The sequence below is a fragment of the Balaenoptera ricei genome, chromosome 3, assembly GCF_028023285.1.
Source record: "Balaenoptera ricei isolate mBalRic1 chromosome 3, mBalRic1.hap2, whole genome shotgun sequence".
Classification (NCBI taxonomy): domain Eukaryota; kingdom Metazoa; phylum Chordata; class Mammalia; order Artiodactyla; family Balaenopteridae; genus Balaenoptera; species Balaenoptera ricei.
Window position 1 is genome coordinate 128,117,169 of NC_082641.1, and position 18,006 is coordinate 128,135,174.

Here is an 18,006-nt window from a genome sequence, read left to right on the forward strand (position 1 = left end):
AACCAACCTCTCCATCCCCAGCTCTTCTGTATTAGATTAGCCTGGATTTTAATTTTGACTTAATTAATATTTTACCTTTCCAACCCTGAAAATGGGCTGACACATCACCAAATAGCATTTTGAAAATTTAAAAAGCACCCCTGTTTTACCATGTCCACAAGATACCTTTCCTTACGTAAACAGTGTGCTCACATTCTCTTAAAAGTTTGCCATTAACTGGTTTTCTCCTTCAACCCTGTTAACGTGTTGCGTGAGAACTTTGGAACGCCTCTCGAGACTGGACACCCTCATCACCACCCGGATTTCAGCTCCTAGACAGCAGGGCCTCTGCTGGCCATGCGTCAGCACTGCTCACAGTGCCTCCCTGGACCTTGGGGAGATAAAGGAAACCTTCCCCAACTTGGACTTGGGCCCCACTTGCTCTCCAAGACTCCCCCAGAAACATGAGGAAACTGCTGAGCCGAGAGTAAATTCAGGATGCTCAAGGGGCGGCTACGGCTGCACTTCACCCTCCTCCTCCGTCTGCCCCATTTTTCAGATGAGCAGGCTGAGGTCCAGGGACAGGGAGAGCCTCGCGTTAATCATCCCCACCGGTGTCTGTCCCCAGCTACGCCACAGAAACCTGGAGGGCAGCGACCCTGTCTGAGTCATCGCTACAACCAGCAGCAGGCACGACATTCTGCCTGGATTTAGACCCCCAATTCCCACAGCTCAGGACAGATCGTTCTTTTCCCAGAGAACAGGTCCCAGGGCCCCACACTCAGCATCATCAGCGCTTACCAAACACCAAAACCAAACAGAAAGGGTCACCCCCGGGGCCTAGTGAATGCAAACTCACAGCAGAGCCCGCTGTGAGCAGGAGAGCAGGCAGAAGGGAAAGGCAGACAGACAGACAGGACGGGAGGAAACGCTGAGCACAGGCTCCACAGCAGGAAAAGCTGAGCCTTAGGAGAAAGTTTCCTTTCAAAGCCCCTCCTGTCAGCTTGTTCCTTTAGCCCCTGCACTGGAAGGCAGGCAGGGGTTATCACCTGGGACCAGAAACAGCCCGGCCCACCGCCTCTCACCGTGGCTCAGAGCAAAGGGCTCCCGCTTTACCTGGGCTCTCCCACCCCCACCCTGAGCCCCATCTCCCTGGATCCCCCTGCTCGAGGGCAGGAACCTCAGGCCAGTGATCATCCACTCCCTTCAGTGAGTTTTTCCTGAACACGGACGGGCTTGGCGCCAGGTGCTGGGGGATACGTACCCTGGTGAAGACGCACACCCCCCACAGTCAGATGGGAAGACAGGTCATCGATAAGTAATGACAAGAAAATGCCAGAAGGGGTGTGAAAGAAGCTGCCGGTACTTTAGACACACAGAATAGGGAGCTCAAAGGAGACTTGGGTTGGGAAGGCCTCACTGAGGAAGCAGTGTTAAAGCTAAACCTGAACGATGAGGGGGTGGCACTGTGTGAGCAAACAGCACGTCCAAGGGCCGCAGGGGAGCAAGCATGGGGTCGTCCCAGCCTGGCACTCAGCATGCGGGGAGGGGAAGGCAGAGGTGGCGGAAATCACGGGGCAGCACCGAGAGCCTCAGCGCCTTCGCCCTGACCCAGGAGTCGCCCCCCCTGAGCTGAGGGTCTGAGGCACCGGCCACAGGGCGGGCACCGCGGCTGGCTCAGGGAAGCCCTGCCCGCCCAACAGACCACAGCCGAGGCGCCCACCTTGTTGAGCCGCTGAATCTCCTTCTCCTGGTACTCCCGCTGCCGGGTGAGCGGGCTCAGCTGATCCTGCAGGTATTTGACCTTCTGGCGCAGCTCCTTGGCCTCTGCTGTCAGCTGCTCCTTGTCGGTCTGCAGGGAACACAGGACTGGTAAGCAGGGAGCCTCTCCAGGAGGCCTAGACTCCCTGACTGCCCGCCCCGCCCTGCACGTGGCCATGCCTCCCCTCTCGCTCTCACTCTGCTGCCCCACGATGCTCAGGCACAAGGCCCCAGGCGAGGCACCCGGGTGAGAGCGGTAATGTCTACATGGTCCTGTCCTCAAGGAAGGGGTGGCTCAGGTGAATGAAAGGCCCCAGGTTCTGCCACCAGCTCCTCCAAAAGTGAGCTGAGCCCTTGGGCACTGACCCAGCCCTCTCTGGTCTAAGCTCTCCTATCTGCCATGGGTAAGGGGTTCGTAACAGGAGTCACAGGTGGGCTTCAGGAGGTCTGTGAGCCCCCAAACTGAGCACACAATTTTGACTGTGCAACTTTCTAGAGAGAAAAGCCACAGTTTTCACCAGATTCGCACAGGGGTCTTCTATGATGCACAGAAAGCGATAAGCCACTGAAAGTCTCCAGAGGACCTTTCAGCTCTTACAGTCTCTGAGCCCAGAGGAGATAAGACCCTCATAGAAATAAATGCAGCATAAGGCAGAAAGGGTTCCTCCACGGAGAAACAAAGTACTACTGTGAGGTTAAAAGAAAGAATACTACAGCTGAAAAGAAACCAGGGAAGGCTTCAAGGTGGAAGCACTGCTTCCATACTTACTATGGAACAATCCACGTTCTTCATCGCAAAGAGCCACATCTGGAATGGCCCTCAGAGAGCATCAAGTCCTAGCCCCTTTACACGACAGGAAATGACTATCCAGAGAGGGGAGGTGACTTACCCAAGGCCACGCTGTGAGCTGGGGCTAGACTAGAACCCAGGTCTCCTAATTCTGGTGCTCTCTGTCCCCTTGAAAGTCAAAGGGAGTGTTTGAAATAGAAGAGGGCAGCACAGTGCAGAGGAAAGACCAGGCACACCCACATTAAACTGTCTATTTCTGTGTGTTTATTTGTGATAAGAGGCCTGGAAAGATATACCAAAATGGTAACCGTGGTTACCACTGGGAAGGGCCTGGAATTGGGGGGTGGGGGTGGTGAGAGGAGACGGTCCAGGGAAACTCACTGTATCTGTATCGTGTGAACATGTCAATATCCTACAAACTAGCTGGTGAGCTGCTTTCAGCCAAAGATGGCCGAGGGCAGCCTTGGTTGGATCTTGTGGGAGTTGTTGCGGACTCCCGGTTTAAGAGGCTCCCAGGTCAGCACGGCCTCTATGGCCAGGTGTCCCTAACCACAGGGCCACGCTTCTGTCTTGAAACATCCCGCCTTTCCCCCAGCTGACAGGGAAGAGTGTCAGATGCCAGGAACTTATCCCACCGACTAACGTGAGCCAGGGTCTGGCTGACAGTCCCAAGCTGTGACTGTGCACTCACCAGAAAAGACAGGCAGTGTCCTCCCTAACACACATCTCCAAGGTACGGGGCGGTCGCCAAGGCAGGCTGACCGCTAGGAGAAGGCCCTTAGGTGTCGCATACTGATGGGAAGGAACTCTGCTGGAAATGGCCATTTCTAAGTCAGGCAAAAGCAGCCCGTACCCAGTTCTCATGAAGGAGAAGGCATGGTGACAGAAATAAAATCTCCAGAGAGCCTGGGGGTCAAATGGCCTTTCCTCTTTAAGCTGCTCCAGGATCCTGAAGGGCCTTGGCCGGTGTCAGTCACACACATGACAGATCAGATGCTACTTCTTCAGGGGACCTGTTCCCGGGCCCCCCCAGAATGAATCCAGGCCCCCTTTATGCTCTCGCCCTGATCCCTGTAACTTCTCCTGTGTCGTACTTAACACAGGTCTACTCATTTGCTTCTGTAATTAGATGTCCCGCGTCTCTTCCCCCGAGGGCGGGGTTGACTGTTCACTGCTGAGTCTGTGTGCCCAGCACGGTGCCCAGGGCATGATCTGTTGAACACTGACCAGAGGAAGGACTGAAGGAAGCTCTGTCTAATGCTGGAGCCCCTCGCCCACAAACAGCCATCACCGCTGTACACATTCAGCAGCATCCAGCCCATCAAGTGTACTAGGGCAGGCCTGCGGAATCTCTTTTACATTCTGTGCTTCCCTGTGCAGTTCCCTAGATCGTAAGATTTTAACTGAACCAAAAGCTCTTTGGTATAAAAGCAAGAAAAAAATGAAAAGAATAACTAATCCAATCTCGATTTTCAGATGGGAAACTGAGGCACGGGCAAGGAAAGTGCTTTTGCCTCCGGCAACACAGCCCTTGAGTACTGGAGTCAGAGATGGAACCCGCGTCTCCTGAGTCCCACCCCTGCTTGTTTACTAGCTCCAGACTGCTGGGGAGGAGAGGGCTGGCGCCCCGGAGCTGAAGCTGTGGGACCAACCGTCACACTTGCCTCCTCCATTTCTATCTTGGACTTGGCCAGGAGGAGCTTGCGGTCAAAGTCGCGCTGCTTCTGCTCCCGCTCGGCCTCCAGGTCCGTCACCTGCTTCTGCAGGTCCGCCAGCTTCTGGCGCAGCTCAGTGATCTGAGTTCAGAGGCAGAGAAAGGGAGTGTGTAAGGGCTGGGGGTGAACGTCCAAGGTTCAAGGCTGCTGCGAGGGAAGCAGCATGCAGGATGCTGGAGATGCCCGGAGAGCCCAGCTGTGAAGCAGGCTCCAGCCTTGAGCTCCCATCACCCCCACAGTACCTTCTGCTCATACTGCTGCTTCATGGACCGGAAATGCTGGTCCCACTGCTTGTTCACTTCCAGCAGCTGCGGGGGAGAGATTGGGGTGGGCAGGAGATAAGCAGAGAACGACCAGAGAGAGCCAACTCCTCCAACACCAGCTTCGCAGGCGTGCGCAGCGTGCGCGGACGGCAGCTACACACACTGCCTCGATCCTGCGCTTCTCAAAAACGTTCCTCAAAGCAAATCACCTTTATCAACCGCCACATTTTACCCTTGCCGGGAAGGCAAGACTAACACCAAGACACAGAAAGAGCATACAATTGTTATTGTAGAATTATGGAACACACACCCATGTGGAGGGCAATTTGGGACTTTGTATTTAAATTTCAAATTCTCGTTCTCTTTAACCAAATAATTCCACTCCAAAAAATGTAACCAAAAGAAGCACTTGCACAAGTGTGTAAAAACTATGTGTACTGTTGATCAGCTCAACAATGTTCATATTGCAAAAAAATCTAGAGGCCAACCTGAGCATAAGAAACAGGTTAAGGAAATGACAGAATAAACAGAAAATGGAGCACTGCACAGCTCTTCAGAAATTCAGGTGCCTAATACATTGCCTCCGTTCTGAGATGATACTAATTATTTGCCATAATCTTGATGTAATAACAATTTGAGGAAGAAAAACAATCCAACATCATTAAATTAACAATGGAAAGGGCATCCCAAGTTCAAAAACATTAAAATATGATAAAAAGTACTCAGAAGTAAAGAAACATAGGGTATGTTTTACATATAAATAAATACCCTCAAAGATATAGTTAATTTTAAGGGAAGAAAGAAAAAAAGCAATCTGCAATGTGGTATGTATGATATCATTTTTACAAACATCATACATTAGTAAGTACATAGACAAAATTGAGGAATATGTAATGAACTGTTATCAACTGTGGTCATCTCCAGGAGGTGAGATTCTCGATCTTTTTATAATGAGCATTATATAACTTCTGTAATCAGAAAAACAAAAACAAAAACCTTACAGCAATACAAAAAGAAAACTAAAATGAATATGCATATAAACAAAAGACCAAGAGAACCTGACTCTCAAATGTGCTGGAGGACCAGGGAGGGCAGAAAGGCCCAGGGTCTGGGACAAGGACCAGGCTGTGTGGAGAGGAGGGGCTCAGAGAATAGAGAGGGTGGGGCTCCCACCTCTGGTCCAGACATACCGGGGGTGGGGGACAGAGGAAGACTATGCACGAGACACAAGGAAAGACCCTCAACTTCTGGAGACTCTCAACTGATTAGAAGCAGTGCTGCAAGCAGGTATGGGATCTCTCCTTCTGTGACAGTCCCTCCCTGAACCAGCTGCGTGGTGACAGATGAACCCCAGACTCCCCATTCCTGATGCTAAAACTTGCCCCTTATCACAACCTCTCTCCACCATCCAGGGTTTACCATGGGAGCCTTCCTAAACTACCCCCTGCAGCAATTTTAGGCCATACCCCAAATGCCACCTCCTCAGAGTGACTCCTGTGGGTAGGGGAACTGATCAGGAGACAAGAGCCAGGGCAAAGCAGCATCTCTCACCCACGGGCAGATGGTTCAGTAGTCACCACGGCAACGCATCACAGAGACCTGGGCCTAGCCGGAGCCAGGGGGCCAGGGAGGGTCTCTGTCCTGCTGGTCCCGGGAGTGAGGAGGGGTCTTCCCCAACCACCACCACTCCCTCCAGCCACCTACCTCCGTGCGCTGCTGCTCCAGCATCCTCACCTTCTTCTCAGCCGCACCCAAGGCTCCCACCTCTGGGACTTTACCTGCTGTCACACCAGCCTGAGGAGAAACACAGAGGGGCCTTCAGCAGAGCCTCAAATAACAATTCTCTTCCCTACTCAGTGCTCCTCTGAGGCTGCTCACCCATGAGGCCCAGCCCTCCGTCTCTTGCCTCTCTACCCTCCCACCCACCAGGACACTGCTACTCATCCCAGCTATGACTGAGTCTCTTAGGGAAGTCCATGGAGATCATTATTCCCCCTCCCTGACCCTCAGTGGCTCCCAGACCCTTCCCTCTCCCTCCCCCCCATCCCACCTCCATGGCCACTTCTTTTCCTGCTCAGGCTCTCTCTCTAAGGCACTGCCAGCTGCCCTCTCCTCCCCAACCCATCAGCCAAAAATGCTCCAGCCTGGAAGGCAAGAGTTACACATTTTTTTTAACATTTTATAAAATGTTTATTTTTAAAATGTTTTTTAAAAGATACACAAATAAAGATTTGTGTGCATGTGTGATTAGTACATGTATTTCCTAGCTCTGACCTCTGAGAGGGCCTAAAGCAGTGTCACTCCAATAGCAATGAGCACAGATCTTGGTTTCTAAACACCATTCTCTAACAAAAAGAAACAGGACTCCTTGGAGAAGTGGTTAATTTCAGGTCTGGGGCAGGGAAAATATAAGGTGATTATGGAGCGACTTGTGGTGCCAGAAAGTAAGGAAGTGCTCAATCATAATAATAGTAATAAGAAGAAGAAGGGCACGTCAAATGGGCATAGGAGACAACTTGAAAGAGCTTCCTACGACCAAAGCTGGAACAATTTGAACAAGAAAACAAATTGCGACAGTGCTGGATTATAAGCCAAAGAATAAAATAAATATCCTTGAGTCCCTATTAATAGAAAAAAATAAATGAATAAATAAATAAATAGATGGGGGAGAAGAAAAATTCCAATTAGTAAATAGAGAAGGAATGAGGGAAGCACAAAATCACCATTAGAAGACTATAGCAATAATCACTGCAGGTGAGATCGGCCAGTGGATACTAAAATTAGTATAAGGAGAAACAGGACATCTGCAGTCTCAAAGTGTCTCCTCGAAAGTAAATATTTATTAACTACAAAGGGAAAATTAGTCCCTTTATTATGGAGAAAGCTGACAGACACCCCTTTAGCCAAATGATCAAGATTGAATGTAAATAGACACATCGATATCATGTACCCTTGACATGATGCAAGATGTCACTCCAGTGATCGTCTTGTCCAAATCCATAACATCAGTCTTATCATAAGAAAACATCAGAGAAACCCAAGTTGAGGCACATTCTACAAAATAACTGGCCAGTATAACTCAAAAGCCTCAAGTTCATGAAAGACAAGAACCACTGGGCGCTGTCACAGACAGAGGAAACTAAGGAGACAGGACAACTATTGATAAATGCAATGTGGGATCCTGGATTCGATCCTGGTACAGAAAAAGGACATGAGTGAAAAACTGGTGAAATCTGAACAAAGTCTGTAGTTCAGTTAATAGTATTGTGCCAATGTTCATTTCCTGGTTTTCATCACTGAACCACGGTTAGGTGAGATGTTAAGGCGATGGGGAGAGGGACACTCTCTGGACTATTTAGCTACTCTTCTGTAAGCCTAAAATTATCTCAAAATTAAAAATTAAAAAAAAAATTTTTTTATACATAGGAAGTGTTGGGAATTCCCTGGCGGTCCAGTGGTTAGGACTCTGCGCTTCCACTGCAGGGGGTGCGGGTTCGAACCCTGGTCAGGTAACTAGGATCCCACTGCATGATGCTAGCAATTCAGAAACTGAACACCAGCTCTATCTCCAAGGCCCTGCTTGATGTAGGCCAAGACCCACACCCTTTTTGGGCCTCGGTACAAAGAGATCAAACAGGATGGGCCCCAACCTCTGACATCCTGTGGGTCCGACAGCATTTGTCCTGGAGTCGTTGCCCACATTCTCTCTGTTCCTTGCCTTCCCATTCTCGTCCACACTCCCCTGTGGCTGGTTGGGGGGTGGGGGGCGTGGGGACGGTGCTGAGTGAACTTGTGAGGCTCAAGCGCCCCTACAGGCTGAGGTACACCATAGAGCCCGGGAGTAAGGGGAGAAGGCTGGGGGAGCCCTCCAGGGACAGTCTCACCTCCTTTAGGAAAAGTGAGAGATGGGCCTGCCCATACTGGGGAAGGAGGAAGGGGGGTGCCGTGCTCCTGGGTGCATCCTTAACCTCCACAGAGAAGAGAGGCACCAAATCTGCCATTAAGAGTGACAGCCAATGTTCACTGTTTACCATGTGCCAAGTGCTAAACCTACTATACAGGCGTCACATCACTGAATCCTCCAATGACCCTCTGAGGTAGGCGTCATTATCTCCATTTCACAGAGGAGGAAACTGAGGTCAGGTTATGCAACTTGTCCAAGGTGGCAGCACTGACCAGAGGTAGAGTCAGCATTCAACCCACATGCAACTCCAGGGCACAGGCTTCAGCACTGCCCAGAACGCACGCCTCCTACGGGACCTCCCTCCCCGGCAGGGCAATAAGGGCATCTGGCCTTTCGAGAAGTCAGTGAGGTTAAGGGCTTTGGAAAAGTGAAGAGGCCTGCCCACACACTTCTGAGAACCCAGGGGAGATCGGAAGAGTCCACAAGTCACTTCCTCAAGAGGGCAGACAAGGCAGGCTCTGACTTGAGGGGTAAATGGAAGAAGAGAGGGGCTTCATGGGCTGGGATTCAGAAGGCCATTCGTCGGCACGTTGCCCTCTCACACCCCACGTCTGCCTAATAACAGGTGGATGCAGGAATCTAGATGATGTGATGTCACAGGACCTCTCCAAACCTCCTGCCATAGCTGTCTCACAGAGTAACAGTCCCAGCCCTGCCTCCCTGACATGTAGAGAGGACGTCCAAATCACATAATGAGTTTGCAAATCCCGGGTAAACTCTACATTGCCACATAGTAATAAGGAATTAAGTTATTAGGATAATTATTACTATTACACAAGTGTGGGGTTTGTTAAAGACACTGAGTCCTGCTGTACAGCCATTAAACCCCATTAAAGAGGAGAAACATGTCAGTAAAAAGTTGGGACTCAGCTCTGCAGCACAGCACAGGCCAGGCAAGGGGCCAGCCAGCTCCTAGCTGGGAACTGGATGTGAGCCAGTGCTGGGAGCTGTGGTGGGAAGGGGGCAGGTGGGCCAGCCCAGGGCATTAGCAGGCCTTGCTGCGTCAGCCCACACCCTGTTCTCTGCATGTCAGAGGCTCCCAGGTAGGAGCTTAACAGAGTTCCTTCAGGGGCTTTCTCAACCTAACACCCTAATACCACTAGGGGTATCTGAGACATTAAACTGATTTTTGGGAGCCACCCTGTAAGAAAGACTTCGACAAACTGGAATGTGTTTAGGGGATATGCCCAGACCGCACAAATGACACGACACCATCTTTATGAGAAATGACCAAAGGAACTGCAGGTATTCAGCCTGGAGAAGAGAAGGCATGTGGGAGCCAGGGGGCCAGAGTCACAGGCAGCAGGCTGAGCGTGTGTCCCAGGGAATGGGACACTCCATGTGGCTGGCGGCAGAATAAGGGCTGAGGAGTGGAAGCTACAGGGAGTTGGACTCTCAGGACAAGCCAAGGAAACGCTGCCTAACAACTAGAACCTTCCAGCAGTGGGGCTGGCTCACTGCCTCTGGAGGCTGGGCACCAGCCACTGCAGTGCTGGGGAAGGAGTTTCTGACCACATACCTGCTGCTGTGCGGCTGCCCCCTTCTTGCCCGTGCCTTCCGTCTTTGGTGAGCCTGGCCATCTGGAGGCACCATCTTTGCCGCTGCTCATCAACAACTTCCTGAGCTCCAGGTTTTCCTCCCTGGTTGGAGGCAAAGAGAGAGGTCATATTGCTGGCCCTGGGTCGAGGATCCTGGGGACCTCAGACCTGCTACTCATCTGAGTTGCAGCTGAGATGTGGGGAGTAAGGCGAGTCCCTGAGACCTGCCCTCAGGTGCAACCACATAGGGCATCCTTACGCCACTTTGCTCGGCTTCCCTAGAAGTTTCTGATGCTCACCAACAGGGTTTCCCCAACTGTGAGACATCTGTATACATGAGATCTTCAGGATACATCCATACTGCATTAAAGAACCCTGGATCGCACTCTCTGAGAAAATTCCACCCTTTCCAATTATCCTCAGACATCCTGTGCGGAGGATGGGGAAAGTCTCAGTTTGGTGCTGATAGGTCCTGAGTGTCTCTCTAGTGCTTGCTAGTCTCCCATGTTAACAGAGAAAGAGCAGCCTTTAGCCTCAGAGCCTTGAGCGGGCAATTCGCCAAAATTAATTAACATCCTTCCATTTTTGTTGTGTTTATTATTGGAGGTATCTTCTATTTATTCCAGGTCAGGCTGTTTTCCAGTTACTCTAGTGCAAGTTTTCATTATAATAATCTTAAGCAAAAACATGATGCAAATTAAATTCTTAAGTACATAATAAGGTAGGTGATACAGGACACAAGAAAAATGGTGATGTGGACTCAGGTATGACTGAAATATGGAAACTATTTCTTTGTATTCTATTTGCCAGCTGGTTTCCATGTGATTAATAGGAAAACAGAAGTAAAATGGCTTTCCCAAGGTCACAGAGTGGGGACTTGCATCCTCGCCTTCTAATCATGGGTCTTTCCTCCAGCCTGGGTTTTTGGATCCATGGATGGAGTCATTATGGCTATAAAACTCCAACTGCTTGGCCATCCAGAAGTCAATAAATATATGCTGATTCAAAACGGCACAGTGGAGCAGTAGTCACACCTGACTCCCTCTGGGCCTCACAGGCCTCTCCCTGGACCTCAGTTTCCCTCTGCAGGGTGAGGGGTTTGGCCCACATGATCTCAAAGGGCCCTTTGAGCTCTGACAGTCAAGATCAGTGCCTCTCAGGTGTGATCCTGGGTCTACCTACATCGTAATCAGAGAGGCCCACTGGAAAATGCAGATGCCTAGGTCTCACCCCAGACCCACTGAACCAGAATCTCAGCACAGGAGAGAGGCGTGGGAGTGTAAACTTGCAATGCCTTTCCTGACCCTCAGTGATTCTGATGCACAGTTAAGTCTGAGACTCAGTAGTAGCCCAGGTGAGCATACCCCTGACTGTTCTCAGGAAACAGAGCAGGTCAGGATGGTGACCAGCAGGGGGCAGCAAAGTCCAGAGCCCTCTCTCCAACAGCCAGCTAGCTGCTGTTAACAGGTGGAGGGGGTAAGTTCCCAAGGAAGGAGTGCACTTTGTACAGACCTTCTTCTGAAGCTCTCAAGGCACTTTATACACAAACACTCCCCAAGGTATTAAAAGGACCAGAGAGGAAACACCCAAGGAGAAGGACCAAGAGACCTGACATCCAAAGCAGGGCTCTGGGCACAGGCCTCAGAGCGCTCAGCCCGGAAATCAGTGCCATGTACCACCGCCCTCCTCCTGCCCATCCGACTCCTCACCCCTCCTCTGAGGAGCCTGGACTTACCGGAGCCTCTCAGCAGCCTGATCCCGCTGCTCCAGGCCCTTGTCCAGCTTGGCCTTCAGGGCCTCATTCTCCTTCCGAAGCTGCTCACACAGGGTCTGCAGGGCAGAGAGGGAGATGGGGGCAAGGTAAGGGAAGGGGTGCACCCCAAATGCAGGTTGATGCTGCGGGGCGGGGGGCGGGGGGAGCTATAGCCACACCAGGTCCCGACACGGTATCCCCTTTGCAATGGCCTCACCCAAGCCCTCCTGGGACAGCAGGAGCCAAGCCACAAGGCCCACCCAGGCTTCTCTCTGCATCCTCTCCCTCAGGAGCCAGCCATGAGGACGCCGGACCAAGAATCAGCCACAGCGCCTTCTGTTCCTCCAAGGCAGAGAGCACCATCCCTCCTCCTCCTTCACTGCTGTTCCCACAGCCTAGAATGCTCTTCCCCAACAGCCTTCCCCTGGCTGACTTCTACTCCTGCTTCAAGTCTTAGCCTAAACGTCACCTCCTCTGAGAAGTCCTCCCTGACTCCCACATCTCAGGTGAGTTAGGTCACCTCCATTATCCTCACTCACAGTCCCCTGCTCTCACCCTTCCTGGTACCTGTGACAATTAGAGCTAAAGAACCATCAGTGTCGTTACTTTCTTAATGTCCCCCCCCCACCCCACTAGTCCATGAATTCCCAGACGGCTGGGATCCTCTCGCCGCTCTCTTGTCCACTGTGGGATCCTCAGCCCAGGGCCCAGCTCAGCTCGACACTCTGTTGAAGGAACGCAGGACTGGTTGGCTGAATGGACCTGAGTCGTAGTAGGCCTAGAGCTTAGGAGATCTGGAGAGTACTCAAGGCAGCCGGGGTGCAAGGTTGTCAGCCGGCAAGTCAGAAGACAGGGCATTGGGTCAAGACCTCACCAATTCCCAGTGTGGCTCAGGATTCCCTCACTTCTGAGACACAGTTAGTTCCCCCACCTACAAAGTGGGACAACTGCTCCTCCCCTGCCTCCTTTATAGGGCTGCTATGAGGACAAACGAGACCGGGAGAGTGCAAGTGCCTCGTGAGCTGCCAGGCGCTTGATCACCTTTGAGGACATGTTTGAAGTGCTGCAAGGTGGAGGGGGCATGGAAGATGGGCAGCCAGACTCAGGGCCTCACAGATGGCGGGAAGGGAGGTTCTGACTAGTAAGGGTGATGCACCAGGTCAGTACTAAGTGACTCAATCTCTCAACAAATACCTAGCGAGCACCTAACCCATGACCCATAAATGGCCAGGTGTTCTTCCACTCACCACCTCGGTGGAGCCTCACAGCTTCCCCAAAGCTACGTAATTCATCTCTATTTTAAATGTAGGCCAGGGAATTCCCTAGCAGTCCAGTGCTTAGGACTCGATGCTTCCACTGCCGAGGCCCCAGGTTCAATCCCCAGTCAGGGAACTAAGATCCCGCAAGTTGCACGGTGTGGCCAAAAGTTTTAAAATGTAGGCTAGTGCAGGTGAAATAATGTGCATGAGGTTGTACAGCTCTTGGAATCACCAAGGGGATTAAACTCCATCTGGCAGATCCTAAATGCTGCCTCTTTCGCCTGTGATGAACGATTAGAGAAGGGAGGTGGCAGGCTGTGAGCTGGGCTGAGGGAAGAGACAGTGAGCGATATTCACCAGACCTTCTATCTGCTCCCTTCCGTGTCCATTTCCCAGACTTGCTGTGACCATGTGACCAGTTCTGGCCGATGAAAGGTGAGTGGTAGTGACAAGTGTCACTTCTGGGCTGGCTCATGCACAATTCTCTGGTCTCTTTTTCCCTATGGCTGTCAAAGGGCACAAGACAGCTGGGGCCTCAATGTGATTGTGGAGCAGAAACGAGCCCCTGCCACACAGAATATGAGGGAAAACTTTGATGTTATCCAGGGAGATTTCAGAGTTGTTTGTTTCCACAGCAAAACCGAGCCCTTTCTGACTAACCCAGGATAGACTTGAGAAGGCTGAATGGAGAACACAGCCTGGAACTGGTGAGTGGTCAGACATGGAGGAATAGAAAACCATTACGACTGGCTGCAATGCCCAGCAGAGGCCTCATGCCATACCCGGCCTTGGAAATGCTGAGTGAACCGAGAAACTAATCAGTGAATGAATGAGGAGGAACCAGATTAATCTACCACCACCCACAGGCTGGGCAAGTACCCAGGATGCAAAAGCCCTGAGTGGGGACTCCAGGGAACAGAACATCCTGCTGTGGTTTCTAAGGGAAGGCCAGGACAAGGCCTCATGTGCTTTCCTTCTAGGCAAGAGGCAAACGCCCTGGGCACAAAGCAGACAGAGAGAGGTTGTCACACAAAAGTCATCACCTTCCATCAAAGGGGTTAAGAGAGCTCATGTGTGAGTTCATTAGTTCATTCATTCATTTGTTCATTCACCAAATGTACATTCAGCACCTATGAAGTGCCAGACACTGGGATGCAGTGGTGAATATGACCGACAAGGTACCTGCCCCTCTTGTGAGGCCTACATTCTAGCAGGGAACACAAGGGAAAAAACCAAACACAAAGTAAAGAAACCAATTAATAAAATTATTACAAACTATGATAAGAGCTAAGAAGGAAACAAACAAGAGCCTGATAAAAAAATAACAGTGGGGGCACTTTCCTGGTGGTTCAGTGGTTAAGACTCCACGCTTCCACTGCAGGGGGCACGGGTTCAATCCTTGGTCAGAGAACTAAGATCCCGCACACCGTGCAGCACAGCCCAAAAAAAAAAAAAAAAAGAAAATCTGAAAAATAATATATGTGTATGTGTATATATATTTATATATAAAACTGAATCACTGTGCTGTACACCTAAAACTAACACAACATTGTAAATCAACTATACGTCAATAAAAAAAATTTTTTTTAAATAACAAGGGTTGGCAGGACCCCTTTTATGAGGCCCAGTATCAATCCTTATTTCAAAGCTGAAAAGTTGGGACTCCCCTGGTGGCGCAGTGGTTAAGAATCCGCCTGCCAGTGCAGGGGACACCGGTTCGAGCCCTGGTCTGGGAAGATCCCACATGCCACGGAGCAACTAAGCCCGTGTGCCACAACTACTGAGCCTGAGCTCTAGAGCCCACGAGCCACAACTACTGAAGCCCACGCGCACACGCCTAGAGCCTGTGTTCCGCAACAAGAGAAACCACCGCAACGAAGAGTAACCCCTGCTCTCTGCAACCAGAGAAAAGTCCGCGTGCAGCAACGAAGACCCAACGCAGCCAAAAATTAATTAATTAATTAACTTAAAAAAACAACAACAACAAAGCTGAAAAGTTGACACTCAAAGTGATCCCACCACAAGCAACGCACCAGGCCTCCCCAGTGCTCAGCCTTGACACTTGACATCTCTGGGCCTTGCTGACACCGGAAGGCTGTCTCCCTCGGGCTGGCCCTCCAGGCTGCAATCACTCCTCCAGCCTCCCAGTGTGGCCCCTCACCCAAGGTGGGGGTGGGAATCCTCTGCTCCCCCCGTCTCTCCTCACACCTGTCTCCAGCCTGGACGCCCCTCCTGCTCTTGTCAACCCAGGTCCTTCCCAAAGCTGCACACAGTGGACACCCCAGCACCCCATCCGTCAACTGGGCCCTCGAATGTTTGCTGACATGAGTGAGACAACAGGGCAGTGACTGGCCCAGAGGAGGGTCTAGGAGGCAGGAAGGCTTGGAGTTACAGCTCTGTCACTAAGGTGACAGACACTCAGGTCCTGAGCAGGTCTTCTCGGAGCCTCAGTTTCACCATCTGTGAATCCTTCCCTACCCGCAAGCCCTCAAGGCTCAGATCCCCTGCCCAGTGTGGGTGAGCCATCACCATAACATCTTAACAGTGACCACTTTTTGAGCGCTTACTATGTTCTAGAGTGTACAAGGGGCTTCATTTAATACTCAGAGCAATTCCACGAGGGAGGCATTTCCAGCCCCATGTTACTGATGGAGACAGTGAGGAACCGGGAGGATAAGTCACTTGCCCAAGGTCAGAGAGCAATAAAGAGTCTCCTGGAACCAAGGACCCTATGGTTCCAAGGCCTGGCCTGGCCTAGGAAGGAAATCTGGCTTCGTTCCCACAGCACAGGAAGGGCTGTAAAAGGAAGCCTCCTCCACTGGGGAGGCAGGTTGGGATGGGAGTTCAGAGCATGGACTCTGGAATACAACAGATCGAGGCTCAAATCCCAGCTGCACCATCTACTAACTGGGGGACCTTAGGCAAAAAAAAAAAAAATCACCTCTCAAGGGCTGTGGCCCCACCTGTGAAGTGCGGATAATGATGGTCCTGGCTCAGGGGGCAGGGGCAGTAACATACAAGGGGCCGGCCTCTGTCCCCTCCCTTTCCCCACCTGTATGTGAAGAACAAAGGCAAGGCTGCTGCCAACCTACCACATCCACAGCCTCGAGAGTAACCCCAACCATGAAATCTGCATCAGCCACACCACTATTTCCCAGCTTCCCGCGTCTTCCTCGTCCCTTCTCACAACTTCCTTACCCTGCTCACTGCCTTGAACAAGAAGCCCAAGTCGGGTCCCCATCCTCACCCTCGGAAGTCCCCGTGGTACCCTGGACTCCCCAGAAGAGCTGGAGGAAGCAGAGGCGGAGCCACACGGCAGACCCCAGGCCACCCTCCCCGGGCCCGGCCTCACCTGCAGGATGGAGGTGCGCTGCTCGTTCTTGTGCACCTTGGAAGCCAGCCGGTTGAACTCGAGGGCCATGCGGCCCAGGTGCGTGAAGAGCTGGCTGTGGTCAGGCTCCTCGGCGCACACGCTCAGGGTAGTCTCCAGGCGCTGCAGGTGCAGCATCAGGTTGCTGTCCTCGTGGGGCAGGGGGCCCAGCTCCTGGCGGGGGGAGGGGACGCGGACCGCTCTTCACCACAGTCTGAGTAGGTGCCGCCAGCCTTTCTCCCCCTGCTTCCCCATTCCTCATGACTCAGCTCCCCCCTCTGATCCCAGCTCAGCCCAGGGACATTCTCCAGTTGTGCAGGTTCCCTGTCTGGGGCTGACTCACAGGGCAAGACCCGGGATTCCCGGGCCACTGGCTGGCTTACGAGTGCTGGAGCCACCTTCTTCCCACACATTGGGCCTTGCTGAGTGCCTGTGGGTAAATCACTCATCCACAGGGCCTCAGAATCCTCATCTATTACATGTACACATCCCTTTTCTTCCCTTCTACCCCACAGGGTTCTTATGCAGGTGAAATGATACATGAAAGCAGCAAGCCCAGGAAAGGGGTATCACTCAATACACAGTACTGCTTCTTCAGCTCAGGAAGGCTTGACCAGCAGACATCAAAACTGTCTATTATGTCTATATGTGTGTCTTCTGGGGAGTGGTCCAAGCATTCACCAACTTTTCAGAGGACCCAAGACTCAAAACACATTAGGAATCATAGATAGTTCAAAGAATCCCGATCTAGCAGAGAGATGAGATAGGAAGCAAACCGTGGGCAATACAGTCCAATCTCTGAGTCTATCACTCCCTGTCTCTCTCTTTCTCTCTGTTTCCTCTGTCTAGAACACTCTTGGCAAAGACAGTGCCTTAGCTATGCCAACACCACGTCCAAGGATCCACAGGGGTAGCTGACGGCTGACTGCATCAAGCTCCTGCCAGGCGTCCGAGTCCCCCCCTTCCCCTGCCTGAGCCCCTACCCATCAGGCCCCACGCCTCTTCGGGCTTCATTCCTGTGGTGTCCCCTCTGTTCAGCCTTCCCAGCGCCCCCGTGTTTCAGCTGCTCTAGCAGGCCTCCCCTACCATTTATGGCAGTCACAGGCCGCCAGAACTACGGGGAGCCTCAGGGTTCGGGATTGGAAACGAAGGTTCGGGGGGAAGGAGGTTGCTCAAAGTTGCCCAGTGAGTCAGTGGCAGAGCCAGGACTGGAACTCGGGCTTCCTGACTCTCCATCTATGGCCACTTCCCTCATCTGAACTCTGCAGCAGCGGAAATGCCCTGACAGCCACAGCGTGACGTCCAGCGAATGCCTCCATAATACTCCTAGCACCGTATTCTATCAGATGCTGCTGCTTCTTCAATTCTGCCTTCATTCCCCCACTGCCTCTTCCCACACAGGATCTGAGGTGGTGAACGGTGCTCTACTGAAGGCTGGTGAATTGTTTCACCGCCCTGGCTTCTCCGACTGGCCTACAAGCTCCCAGAAAGCAGGGAGGCTGTCTTGTCTTTGCTCAGCACAGACTAGGCACATGGTGGGGCTAAGGAGGAACCTATTAACGAGATGAAGTCCGGGGTCATAGAGTGAAATGCTTTCTGAGCAGGGGGGTCTCG

At 51.8% G+C, this 18,006-nt stretch overlaps 1 protein-coding gene across 8 annotated transcripts in view; it reads right to left on the minus strand.

Annotated features, from left to right (window-relative positions):
* The window catches only part of TNIP1 (TNFAIP3 interacting protein 1), a 45,846-nt gene that overhangs the window by 6,531 nt on the left and 21,309 nt on the right, over positions 1 to 18,006 (minus strand). For 5 of the 8 annotated variants that reach the window (XM_059917525.1, XM_059917532.1, XM_059917526.1 and 2 more), the window contains 7 exons: positions 16,375 to 16,566; positions 11,746 to 11,840; positions 9,992 to 10,112; positions 6,213 to 6,302; positions 4,488 to 4,553; positions 4,183 to 4,326; positions 1,703 to 1,831 (listed from right to left, as the gene is read on the minus strand). In XM_059917525.1, coding sequence (XP_059773508.1) covers positions 1,703 to 1,831; positions 4,183 to 4,326; positions 4,488 to 4,553; positions 6,213 to 6,302; positions 9,992 to 10,112; positions 11,746 to 11,840; positions 16,375 to 16,566 — 837 coding nt within the window. The remainder of the gene's footprint in view (positions 1 to 1,702; positions 1,832 to 4,182; positions 4,327 to 4,487; positions 4,554 to 6,212; positions 6,303 to 9,991; positions 10,113 to 11,745; positions 11,841 to 16,374; positions 16,567 to 18,006) is intronic. The other 3 variants (XM_059917531.1, XM_059917530.1, XM_059917524.1) reach the window with 1 other exon arrangement.